This window comes from Heptranchias perlo, chromosome 1, assembly GCF_035084215.1.
Source record: "Heptranchias perlo isolate sHepPer1 chromosome 1, sHepPer1.hap1, whole genome shotgun sequence".
In the NCBI taxonomy this organism is placed as follows: domain Eukaryota; kingdom Metazoa; phylum Chordata; class Chondrichthyes; order Hexanchiformes; family Hexanchidae; genus Heptranchias; species Heptranchias perlo.
Genome location: NC_090325.1, coordinates 126,443,390 through 126,456,808, shown reverse-complemented (window position 1 = coordinate 126,456,808; position 13,419 = coordinate 126,443,390). Strand labels below are relative to the sequence as shown.

The following is a 13,419-nucleotide window of genomic DNA, read 5'->3' as shown; positions in this document are numbered from 1 at the left end:
AGAAATATTGAACATGTCATGTGTTATGCTCTGGTCATAGAGGATCTGCTCAAATCCCTGCTGGTTTTCTAACAGTGAGAAACCAGGAAACTCTTTTTACCCCTATGTGCAGTGCCACTTAGCTTCTGGTGGGCACCTCTGCAAGATGACTCATCCAAGATTGGGAGCTAAATGCATCAAGAATTGTGATTGTACTTTATGCACAGGGGCATAATGCTATGATGATTAACTAGCCCTTGTAAGTATTCCATCTGTGGTTTGGAACAACCAGAGATCAGTTTAAGAATATTCAGAATATTATTAGCAGTAATTTATTGAAGCCAAAGCATCTCCAGTAATGGCTTCTCTTACCACCCATGCACCATTACCTCTGGAGTCCTCCAAGGACCTTTTGTTGGCCGCCTCCTCTTCCTCAACTACATGCTGCCCTTTGGCTCAGCTTCCCCATGTAGTCTGGTAACACCCAGCTCTACAACACTTATTAGAATCTGCCTCTTTGACCAAGTTTTGGTCACCCTTCCTAATATCTCATAGTATGATTCAGCACAGAAGGAGGCTATTTGCCCCATCATGCCTGTGCTAGCTTTTTGGTAGAGCTATCCAATTAGTCCCACTCACTTGCTCTTTCCCCATAGCCCTGTAATTTTTTTCCCTTCAAGTATTTATCCAATTCCCTGCTGAAAGTTACTCTTGAATCTGGTTCCACCATCCTGTCAGGCAGTGCATTCCAGATCATAACTCATTGGGTAAAGAAATGTTTCCTCATGTTACCTGTGGTTCTTTTAGCTAATTGCCTTAAATCTGTGCCCTCTAATTACCGACCCTTCTGCCACTGGAAACAATTTTTCCTTATTTACTCTATCAAAACCGTTCATGATTTTGAACACATCAAATCTCCCCTTAACCTTCTCTGTTCTAAGGAGAACAACCCTAGCTTCTCCAGTCTCTCCACATAACTGAAGTCCCTCATCACTGGTACCATTCTAGTAAATCTCTTCTGCACCCTCTTCAAGGCCTTGACGTCCTTCCTAAAGGGTGGTGCCCAGAATTGAACACAATACTCCAGCTGAGGCCTAACCAGTGTTTTATAAAGGTTTGGCATAACTTCCTTGCTTTTGCGCTCTATGCCTCTATTAATAAAGCCTACGATCCCATATGCTTTTTTAACAGCCACCTTCAAAGATTTGTGTACATACACCTCCAGGTTTCTCTGTTTCTGCACCCCCTTTAAAATTGTACCTTTTAGTTTATATTGCCTCTCTTCGTTCTTCCTACCAAAATGTATTATTTCACACTTCTCTGCGTTAAATTTCTCCAGTCTCTGTCCTCCTGAAGTTAGTTACTATCCTCCACATTGATCACTACATTTCTGAGTTTTGTGTCATCTGCAAACTTTGAAATTATACCCTGTATACCCAAGTCCAGGTCATTAATATATATCTCCTTCTACAAAGGCATCCATTTTTGTCTGATAACATCTTTGTGAAGCGCCTTGGGATATTTTTCTACATCAAAGGCACTATAAACATGTGAGTTATTGTAATATGTAGGTGGATAAGCATTAAAGCATTTGTGCAATTTTCCAGTAATAATTGCCTTATCTTACTGCACAGACAGTGACACAAATTCTAAAACACAGCATCTTCAGTTAGCACAATCAGTGAATCATAATTAAGCACTAAACAGAACAGGAAATCAGGTATTTGGTCCTTTTACCTTATTTCTGCTCCACCGCCGCCCCCCCCCCCCCAAAAAAAAAAGTCATCTTGCAGGAATTGCACATCAGAAAATGCCAATCATATGCACAAATGCAAGACGACCCAATTTATAGAGCAGGAGCTGGCACTGTTGTGAGATCAGCAATATCTCTAATGGGTATCAATTCCCCTCAATCCACACAAACTGGGAAGAGGTCTGAAAAAATTTGTATTTGTTGAATTATTTCCAGGAGAAAATGAAAGGAGAACCTGGCAGGGGGTTCAGTAATTAAGGAAAACCAACAGCTGGAGGAGAAGCATAGCACCTAAGGTCTAGCTGCTTAGCCTCACATTGGAAAAGGGTGAAAATTGCTGATACAGTCTCTATTACTGATTTTCTTACAGATCTGTCCCATTCCTGTTGTCATAATCAACTTACAGGATCATAACATTGATTCTTATTAAACAGGATTATCAATACCAATGCTGACAGCCTGCATATTAACTAGCAAACATATACATTGTTGCTGATGTGTAGTTCTGTGAGCCACGACCGTCTCTCCACCGCTGACTAGAATCAATGCATGTCAACAGCACTACACAATGTAAAGAAGCACCCACTAGACAAGGTACCAGTACAACAATGAGAACTTGCATCTACAAATGATGCCTATAGTTATCATGAGCTCCCACTTGGCACTAAGCATCCAGTAATTATGATGGTTAGGCTGCAACTGTTGGAGGTAAGGCACCAAGGGACGTAGTATAATTGTTCAGAGGTTAGGTTTTGACACATTTTTCTCCTCCAAGAGATGATTTGCTTGCTACGCCATAGATCACTGCATTGGAGTCTACCGTGGAGAATGTGGGATCTAACATTACCTGTGTTAGAATCATTGACTTGGAGTTAGGCACAGTGGGGAATCAATGTGAAGTGCATTGGGTAAAAATCAGTCATCTAGAATGGAAGTTTGCAGAGTTTCTGGAGGTAAGAAAGAACTTGCATTTATAGAGACTTTCACGACCTTGACGTAAAAAAAAAGCGCTTCACAGTAAATGAAATATTTTGAAGCGTAGTCGCTTGTATTATAGGGAAATGCGGCAGCCAATTTGTGCCCAGCAAGGTCAAAGACACGGAGAACGGCCTCGGTTTAACATCTCATCTGAAAGTTGACACATAGAAACATAGGAACAGGAGTAGGCCATTCAGCCCCTCGTGCCTGCTCCGCCATTTGATAAGATCATGGCTGATCTGTGATCTAACTCCATATACCCGCCTTTGGCCCATATCCCTTAATACCTTTGGTTGCCAAAAAGCTATCTCAGATTTAAATTTAGCAATTGAGCTAGTATCAATTGCCGTTTGCGGAAGAGAGTTCCAAACTTCTACCACCCTTTGTGTGTAGAAATGTTTTCTAATCTCGCTCCTGAAAGGTCTGGCTCTCATTTTTAGACCGTGCCCCCTACTCCTAGATTCCCCAACTAGCGGAAATAGTTTCTCTCTATCCACCCTATCCGTTCCCCTTAATATCTTACAAACTTCTGACAATGAAGCACTGTCTCAGTATGGCACTGAAAGGTCAGCCTAGATTACGTTCTGTCTCACTGGCGAGAGTGCTAGCACTGAGCCAAGGCTGATGCACTGATCAGTGTTCTGTCCTCTGGCAGATTGATGCCTGTTTTGGGAAAATAAAGAACACCAAGAGCAGAGCTTGGTACATCAAAGCCAGAACATTAGGTCCAAAGTCAGCAACCTAACCATGATGTCAGAGACCAAAGTCATACATCTGCTCAAGGCCCACTTGAAGACAGATAGTAAACCGTCCATAGCAATAGCTCGGACAAACATTGACATCAGAATACGTAGGAGGCATTGGGCCCAATATCCTTTCTGACCTCAACTCCCCCCTCACCCCCTACCTTCTCACCATATCTCTCAATCTATCCTCTCTACTGAAATTTCCAACTTGAAGCCATTTATGTTATCACTTCAGTGGCCTTCCCTGGTAGCTTGTCCCACAAGTCTATTATCCTTGATGTGGAAAGTAAAAGTGCCCCTTTCTTCTGCTAAAACTGCTCACTATTCCAGAATCATCCTAGAATGCAAAGATAACCCCCAGCTTCTCTCTTCCACTACAAACCGCTTCCTGTACCCTCACCTTCAACAAATGTGAGGATCTCATGGACTTCTTTGTCACTAAGATTGAGACCATTCGTTCAACTGCCTCTGCCATTTCCCTCCCTTCCCCTAGCCCACCAAGCCAAGCTTCCACTAAGGTTCTCCCCGCCCTAGCCCTGATCTCGTATCTTTCTCTAATTTCTCTCCTATCTCCCCTCGTGTCCTCTCTGAGCTCATCTTGACCATGAGACCCACCTCCTGCTCCTTCGACTCTATTCCCACCAAACTGCTGACCATCCAACTTCCCTTCCTGGCCCCCATGTTAAGTTGATACTGTTAATAGTTCCCTCTCCTTGGGTACTGTCCCCCTCCCCAACAAATCTGCCGTCATCACCCCCTCATCAAAAAAAAAACCCACCCTTGACTCCTGTCCTTGCAAACAAATGCCCCATCTCCAACCTCCCTGTGCTCTCAAGTCCTTGACCGTGTTTTCGCCTCCCAAATCCATGCCCATCTTTCCCACAACTTCATGTTTGAACCCCTCCAATCAGATTTCCATCCCTGCCACAGTACTGAAACGGTCCCTATCAAAGTCACAAATGGCATCCTATGTAAACTATCCCTCCTCATCCTTCCAGACCTGTCTGCAGCCTTTGACACGGTTGACCACACCATCCTCCTCCAACGCCTCTCCTCCGTCGTCCAGCTGGGTGGGACAACCTCGACTGGTTCCATTGTTATCTATCGAGCCATAGCTAGAAAATAACCTGCAATGGCTTCTCTTCCTGCTCCCGCACTGTTACCTCTGGAGTCCCCCAAGGATCTAAATACGAACATACAAATATATCTTTGGCCCCCTTCCATTTCTCACATACATGCTGCCCCTCGGCGACATCATCTGAAAACATATCAGGTTTCACATGTACGCTGACGACACCCAGCTGTACCTCACCTCCAACTCCCTCAACCCCTCCACTATCTCTGATTTGTCACACTACTTGTCCCATATCCAGTACTGGATGAGCAAAAATATCCTCCAATTAAATATTGCCATTGTCTTCGGTCCCCATCACAAACTCCATTCCCCAGCCACTGACTCCATTCCTCTCCCTGGCCACTGTATGAAGCTGAGCCAGACCATTCACAGCCTTGGCATCCTATCTGACCCTGAGATGAGCTTCCAACCACATATCCACTCCATCACCAAGACCGCCTACTTCCACCTCCGTAACATCGCCCATCCCCCTGACGATCCGGATTCTTTCCCCTCAGTCTGGTTCAGTAATAACTGAAGTCGAATACATTTTAAAGTTCAACACATCTTTAATAGCAGGGTTCTTAGTCTGCAGCATTGATTTGGACTCCTGATAGAGTCCCTCTATGCTGGCAGAGCAAGAACAAAAACATACAGAAATCCACACGGTTTTATACAAATCAATAGGGTTGGAACATACTTAACGAGGGTCAACACCAATCATAAGCCGGGCATAGGTTGCCATGCGAGGTTACATTATTTCCGACCAATCATAAATCGTCCATGTGCTGATCATGCTGCTGTTAGACATCAAAGGGGATAACTTCCTCACTTTCCAACTTGGAATGTTCTTCCCTGTTCCTTCTGTTCCTTATCTCCCAACCTGGAATGTCTTTCAACTTTGGCTAAGCTCGTTACCTATATTGATCTGCCATAAACATGGAGACATTCAGACCAGTCCTTGACTCACATCAAAGCCTCTACATTGCTAAGACCATGCAACCCTGCTGACTACGCAAACATATGGCCCAGCAGGAGGGCCAGGCCACTTGTATCAATCTCAGTTACTAACTAATTAACCCTTTCTAACCATTTCGCATTCTGCTTCTTTGCCACGTAGGCATTTTAATATTTTACCGAAAACTGACCACGTAGGGATTCTCACCCCCGCCTCAGCTCATCTGCTGCTGAAACCCTCATTCATGCCTTTGTTACCTCTAGACTTGACTATTCCAATGCTCTCCTGGCCGGCCTCCCATCTTCCACCTCCATAAACTTGAGCTCATCCAAAACTCTGCTGCCTGTATCCTAACTCGCACCATGTCCTGTTCACCCATCACTCCAGTGTTCGCTGACTGACATTGGCTCCCGGTCCAGAAACGCCTCGATTTTAAAATTCTCATCCTTGTTTTCAGATCCCTCCATGGTCTCACTCCTCCCTATCGCTGTAACCTCCTTCAGCCCTACAACCCTCCGCGATCTCTGCAGTCCTCCAATTCCTGCCTCATGCGCATCCCCAATTTTAATCGCTCCACCATTGGTGGCCGTGCCTTCAGTTGCCTGGGCCCTAATCTCTGGAATTCCCTCCCTAAACCTCTCTCTCCTCCTTTTAAGATGCTCCTTAAAACCTCTCTCTTTGACCAAGCTTTTGGTCACCTGTCCTAATATCGCCTTATGTTGGTGTCAAATTTTGTCTGATAACATTCCTGTGAAGTGTCTTGGGATGTTTTACTACGTTAAAGGCGCTATATAAATGCAAGTAGTTGTTGACTGTCGTCCTTACTTCTAACGTTGATTTATAAAGGGAGGTAATAAAGTTGGTTTTGTTCTCTTTGAAAACAAGTTGATCCAACTGATGTTTTCAAGATTTTGAAGGCGAGTGATAAAATTGATAAACACCTTATTCACTGCCAATTAAAAATTAAGAATGTCTCTTCATTGGAGAAAAGAAACATTCAGGGAAGGCATTGAAGAGATTTTTAAATTGGTGAGTACCATAGATGATGTAGGGAAAAGCTACTTGCAGACAGTTTCAAAAAAACAAGCCAGAAAATTACTCGGAAAGTGCATAAGAACCTAGCAATTTTTAGAAGTGACCCATAAGGCTGCTCTTTGTTGATTCTTGTCCATGCCACCGACTTCAATGCTCTTTGGTTTCCAGGAATCTAGCTACCTTTCAATCCAATAATGCTTTTCACATCAGTGGCCTTCCCTGCTAACTTAATCCACAAGTCTTCTATGGTTATGTTAAAAAAAAATTCTGGCTCAGTTCCCTTCTTATTCCTGATTTCCTAATTTTTAGTTTATCTTGTGGTATTTGAAATCTGTCAGTAAATTTTCACTTGCGCTAGTCATGTTAATTTCAATCTTTATTTTAATTACTTTTTTTATATATATAGTTTTTTCTACAGTGCTTACAATGAGACAGTAATTTTGGTTTCCTCTGCAACATTACGTGCCATAGTGAAAGCCTGATTAGAAAACAATGTAAAACAATGTTTTAAAAAAAACAATTCACATGTGTTCTATTAACAGATTTTTAAATTACTAGCTGCCAAGCTTTGGATGGACCAGTCACCAGAAAGATCCTTCAAGGGGTAATAATCTGGGTGGAGCCATCTCAGTAAAGAGTTTAGATTCTGGTTTCAGGAACCTGCAAAAAAAAGCCTTCAGGACACAATAGAACTTTGCATGGTAGGTCACAGAGCTGCATGGATGGAAATCGTGGTGTGCAGATTGACTGGAGAGCCGGCCTGTCTCGCCAACTGCTCTAGGTCCAATTGCAAAATATTGGTCCAGAAATTACTCACCTCCGGACCCCGTATTGCAATGGTGTCCTCTCTCTCCGTCGACGAAGACAGGGAGCAAGTTTGCGAATGTGCACATGCGCGCTAAAACCCGGAAATCGCAAACTTGCTCCCATTGGTTCGCCAGCAGTTTGACAGTTCCGAATTAAAGAGCCACGCCACACTACAATCAATAAAATCACTAAACATTTGTAAACTTACCCATCTGCCCAGCTGGAACGAAGATACTTACAGCACCAAAAGGTATGCTGGAAAATACCAGCCCTACACTACTTTTTAAGAGTGCGATGACATTTAATGACTGAGAAATGACAAAAAATTAAATTGTAAAAATGTGGAATGTCAAATTACTCTTATTTTAATATTTTTTGATCATTTAAAAAAAAATTAAAAATGTTTTAATTTCTTTAGTTTCATTAAATTAAATAATTTGCTTGGCTTTTTATAATAATATGTTAAACTTTTATTTAAACTAACATACAGAAGTTAACTGTAAATGAATGAGTTTTACTTGCCCGCTTGTGGGCATGACTTCTCTTCTTGATGGATTCTGTGGGTGTGGCTTCCATTCCCACGGAGTCTATCGATACGAAGGAACCTGTGCTGATTTCACAGCGCTGAACTTAAAAAAAAAAACTGAAAAGGGAGCAAGTGGACGTCGGAGACCACGAGATAAGTATTTTCGTGGCGTTTGTCCGCAGGATGTGCGGACAGCCTTGCCACGCCGTTTGGAACAATTTCCAGCCAAGTAATAAGCCACCCAGATATTCTTGAGCATGGCCACTGTACCATTGTATTTCTTTTTAGTTTTTCTGACCTGTTAATTATCATTTTGGACTTTCTCATTACCAAGTTGGAAAAGTCACAAACCAAAGATTTCAAGTCATTTTAAAGTTGAGACTACACTAAATCTTATGGATTTTTAAAAAATTGTATTTTTTTTACTTGCATAGAGTGAAAAACATGTAGTTCATGAGGTTAAAATGGTCAAATTCCACTTTTATTGTATGGGATATGAGGACTTTTATTTTGGGATTCAGTGCATTTTTTTTGTAATATAGACTACTGGTTTATAGTAACTAAGTCAAATTACAATTTTACTATACAGGATTCCAGGATTTTTATTTCTGTTTTGGGGATCACATTCCTCAATTCTGTCTATTTTTCTGTGAGAATCACAGTGGCCCAGATAAGGTGTATTAAGTTCTGCAATGCTGGCGCTTCACTTCTGTATTCTGAAGCTGTTGCTCACTTTTCACCTGAACACACAATTGAGCCGATTTCGATCTGATCCAGCCGTAAAGCAAATCGAGACACAATTTAAGGGAACCAAGACTGACACAAAGAGGGTGAGTATACGTAACATTGGCGGAAGAGCAGCAGAAACCTTAGAGAAACAAGTGTTTATGAGGTTCCTGTGGACCAGTGGGAGAACCCCCAGGGAAATTCACCCTCAAAGAAACTTTATGGCAATTTCTTTGTAATATTCTTTTAATAATTTTTCTCAAGAAAGTTTATTTAGCTCTTACTCTTGGAGGTGCAACATACGCATGAGTTGTTTTATCAATGCAAATAAAACTCTATTATTTTCAAAGGAAGGAGTTTATTTTGTCCTAGTCAACAATTAATTTGTCTGTCATTACTTGTCAGAACTGTTACATTTTTACATTGTGTAATTATGTGAGATATATTGTTCATAACAAAGCATGCATTCTAAATGTTAAGACTCAGTATAAAATATAAGAACTGCTCAACATTCAATAATACTTTTAAAACCTACGTTGCCACATTTTAAATAGTTTAAACTACAAAAAATGTTGGGCTAAATGCCATCAAACAAAGATTTTTTTCCATACTAAATAATAGTAATTATAGTAAAAAGAGGATTATTCCATGTTCTATGTCTGATACCAGCATTTTTAATTTTTAAAAAACCTTTACCATAGTTAAATTGTGTTGAAATTAGTGCAAAGCATTGACACAGTTGTTAGTCTGGTTTTGAACAGCAATAACATAGTAATTGTGTAGATATCTGTCCTTGAGCAGGTTGATTAGACAGCTTTATTCTGAAAAATAAAAATGATACATAAACTCACTTCCACATTCTTCTGGTGTCTTGTTTAATAAAAATTGGAGTTATTAAAAGCAGACTTTCCCAGCTGTTGACATCTTTTGCCATTTAAGATCATTTCAAATCTTTACTCACAAACCATAGAGGACAGGGACAACCCCAAAATCTTCATAAGCAATACTGAGTACCTCTGCCAACCTTCCTCCCCTGCACTCTCCACCCTTGCCTCAGATTCTAGATGTGAGGACTTCATGGTCTACATTTTTAAAATCGAGGCCTTCTGCTTGCTTGCCTCTCCAATCCATCTTCTCTCTCATCCTCCACTCAAACTCCTTCTCCCACCCTTACACTGTTGCTTCTCACCCTTCTTGGCCCCATGCTTGTTGACCTGGACAAACCTCCTCATTTCTTAAGGAATTATTTCCAACCCATTTAAAGCTGCTGCCTAATGCCAACCCTTGACTCCTTTGTCAACACAATCTACCAACCTATTCACCGCTCTCCAGCATCCAAGTACCTCTGATGTTGATTCAGTCAACCTTCTTGGCTTTTATTTCAGCCTGAAAGTACAGGTTGGGCTCTGGATGTTGCCCTTGCATGGTCCTATCTCATGTCTGCTGCTGAAATCATGTCCGAGGCCTTCATTTCCTTGATCAATTTCTCTAATACCATCCAACCTCCTCCCTTCACAAATTTTAGCTAATCCAGAATTCTACAGCCTGAGTGGTTAATGTTTTTTGTTAATGAAGCGAATGGTTCTTCCAGAGCTTACATTTGATAATAGCTTTATTTGCATATTTGATCAGTTTTGGTTCGAAGATTTCTTGTGCTTTGCATTGCCAAGAATAATCTCCCTGCCAAGAAAGTCAAATGTCCCAGCTATCGAAGTATGAGCATGCAGACTGAGCCATATAGACTTCTCTACAGAAAATTTAAATCGAGCCAAATACCAAGTTTCCAGTCTAACAGCCCCATTCCCAAGCTTATGATGGAGGTAAGATCATTATGAATCAGCTGAAGATGGTTGGGCCGAGGACGCTTCACTGAGGAACATCTGTAGTAGTGATGTCCTGGGCAAGTTCTTGTTCTTCATTAGCTCTCCCAGTTAAACTACAGCAGCTACTGGTGCTACCGATGGTAAGTCTGTTTTTCGGGCGTTCTTAATATTTAATTATCCCTCACCCCCTGATAATAGAGAAAAAATAAATTGTGCTAGTTATAAATAATTGGTCATAAAATGTTAAATACAGAAAAGTCGCTCCTTGTATTAAAAATTATATAAAATGTAATTCATAGTCCTTTAACTTGAAATCCTCTGCTTGTTTTTTTAAAATTCGTTCATGGGATGTGGGCGTTGCTGGCAAGGCCAGTATTTATTGCCCATCCCTAATTGCCCTTGAAACGCTGCAGTCCGTGTGGTGAAGGTTCTCCCACAGTGCTGTTAGGTAGGGAGTTCCAAGATTTTGACCCAGCGACGATGAAGGAACGGTGATATATTTCCAAGTCGGGATGGTATGTGAGTTGGAGGGGAACGTGCAGGTGGTGTTGTTCCCATGTGCCTGCTGCCCTTGTCCTTCTAGGTGGTAGAGGTCGCAGGTTTGGGACGTGCTGTCGAAGAAGCCTTGGCGAGTTGCTGCAGTGCATCCTGTGGATGGTACACACTGCAGCCACTGTGCGCCAGTGGCGGAGGGAGTGAATGTTTAGGGTGGTGGATGGGGTGCCAATCAAGTGGGCTGCTTTGTCCTGGATGGTGTCGAGCTTCCTGAGTTTTGTTGGAGCTGTATTCATCCAGGCAAGTGGAGAGTATTCCATCACACTCCTGACTTGTGCCTTGTAGATGGTGGAAAGGCTTTGGGAAGTCAGGAGGTGAGTCACTCGCCGCAGAATACCCAGCCTCTGACCTGCTCTTGTAGCCAGAGTATTTATGTGGTTGGTCCAGTTAAGTTTCTGGTCAACAGTGACCCCCAGGATGTTGATGGTGCGGGATTCGGCGATGGTAATGCCATTGAATGTCAAGGGTAGGTGGTGAGATTCTCTCTTGTTGGAGATGGTCATTGCCTGATACTTGTTTGGCGCGAATGTTACTTGCCACTTATCAGCCCAAGCCTGGATGTTGTCCAGGTTTTGCTGCATGCGGGCTCGGACTGCTTCATTATCTGAGGGGTTGCGAATGGAACTGAACACTGTGCAATCATCAGCGAACATCCCCATTTCTGACCTTTTGATGGAGGGAAGGTCATTGATGAAGCAGCTGAAGATGGTTGGGCCTAGGACACTGCCCTGAGGAACTCCTGCAGCGATGTCCTGGGGCTAAAATGATTGGCCTCCAACAACCACTAACATCTTCCTTTGTGCTCGGTATGACTCCAGCCAATGGAGAGTTTCCCCCCTGATTCCCATTGACTTCAATTTTACTAGGGCTCCTAGGTGCCACACTCGGTCAAATGCTGCCTTGTTCTTGTTAATACTGTCAAAGGAGCTTTCTTGAAGTACAGTAATATCTAACCATTGTTCCATAATTCTTACCTTGTAGTCCTAAAGCATTTACCATTTCTGTATAGGAGAATCTGTCATCGTCATTTTCATCAAATTGTTTCATTTCTTCTTCTGTTGGTGCCCATTCTTCAAGATTATTCACTAGGTCCCTATATGTCAGGTAGCCACGTTCAGTCCAGTCTGTTTCATAGAAGAAGGTCTGGAGTGCTGTTAGAAGGCAAGGGTCGTACATATTGATCAAAAATGTGTTTTACATATTATGGAGTTATCAGATTATCTTACTTGCATTGTTTTACTACTTTTTTTAAAAAAGCAATGAAATAAAAATAGCAATACATAAGTTAAAATGAATATACATGTAATGCAACGTTTACATTTTACAAATAATTTCACTGGAAACATTTGACTTAAGAACAATACACTGCATGGGGCTGTTTTCCTGAAATTGTGGGGAATATGCATACAATTTCCTGATATGTGCTGCTGGAGGATGGATCTCCTCGATGGGATCATGCATTGTATAAACTTTGGAATATGTTGTTAAATGCAGAAGATCAATTCTTGGTGAGAGTTATTCTGAATTATTTGAAACTGTTGATCGTTTAATTGGAATACTAGCAGATCTCCCATGGTGTTGCTCATGGTGAGTTGGAGCTTTTTAGAACCAAGGGTGTTATGCTATGTAACACATAATGTATTATGAGGCTCAATCATTTACGATCACCGCATATGTGAAATTCTGTGTTTATTGCATGGTATTCTGAGATTTACTGTAGTTGTTTGGGGAACAAATTTACATCTACGCACATATACCTAAAAAGTTCTTGCTGTGGTTTGAGACATGGCACAAAGGAAGTGCTGTGGTTCCTAAAGGGTTTATTCATAGAGTAAAATAGCATGTAGAGTGCAGAAACAGGCCATTCGGCCCAACAGGTCCATGCTGGTGTTTATGTTCCACACAAGCCTCCTCCCACCTTCTTCATCTAACCCCATCAACATATTCAAAACAGAATCAAATGTTAATATATTTCCCACCTTTCAAATTTGTTATTGAAGAAATCGAAATGAAATTTCTGACCGCAGATTTGTGTATGGAGCCTTCTGCGGTTGACGTCTGGACATCTGGAAGTAAAATAATAGTTCAAGTACCGCCAAAATGCAAACTTAAACTGCAACAGTCTACACAAAACCAAGACATATTTATCATATTGGCATCCAAATGTTTAACTTTTCCTAATACAGAATGAAGCATTGCAAATTGGTTGCTGAACTTGGTGTGTAAATGTCATTAAAAAAAACATTTATATTACTTTGATTATTTTCTGAAACACTTATGATAATCTGATTATGAAGTACTTAACAAAGCAGCTTACGTGGATATGGACAAATTCTGCAACTCTGTCTATTACCTCAGTTTAACCTCAGTGGCGGGGAAACTTTTAGAAACGATAATCCGGGACAAAATTAGCAGTCAC

General features: G+C 41.6%; 1 protein-coding gene across 2 annotated transcripts in view; it reads right to left on the bottom strand.

Moving 5' to 3' along the window:
- Positions 1 to 8,960: 8,960 nt before the first annotated feature.
- LOC137325772 (EF-hand calcium-binding domain-containing protein 14-like) overlaps positions 8,961 to 13,419 on the bottom strand; it is a 52,288-nt gene continuing 47,829 nt past the window's right edge. For both annotated transcript variants that reach the window (XM_067990929.1, XM_067990930.1), the window contains exons 9-11: positions 12,980 to 13,066; positions 11,975 to 12,151; positions 8,961 to 9,443 (exon numbers count right to left, since the gene is read on the bottom strand). In XM_067990929.1, the coding sequence (XP_067847030.1) occupies positions 9,439 to 9,443; positions 11,975 to 12,151; positions 12,980 to 13,066 (269 nt within the window). In that variant the 3' untranslated portion in view covers positions 8,961 to 9,438. The remainder of the gene's footprint in view (positions 9,444 to 11,974; positions 12,152 to 12,979; positions 13,067 to 13,419) is intronic.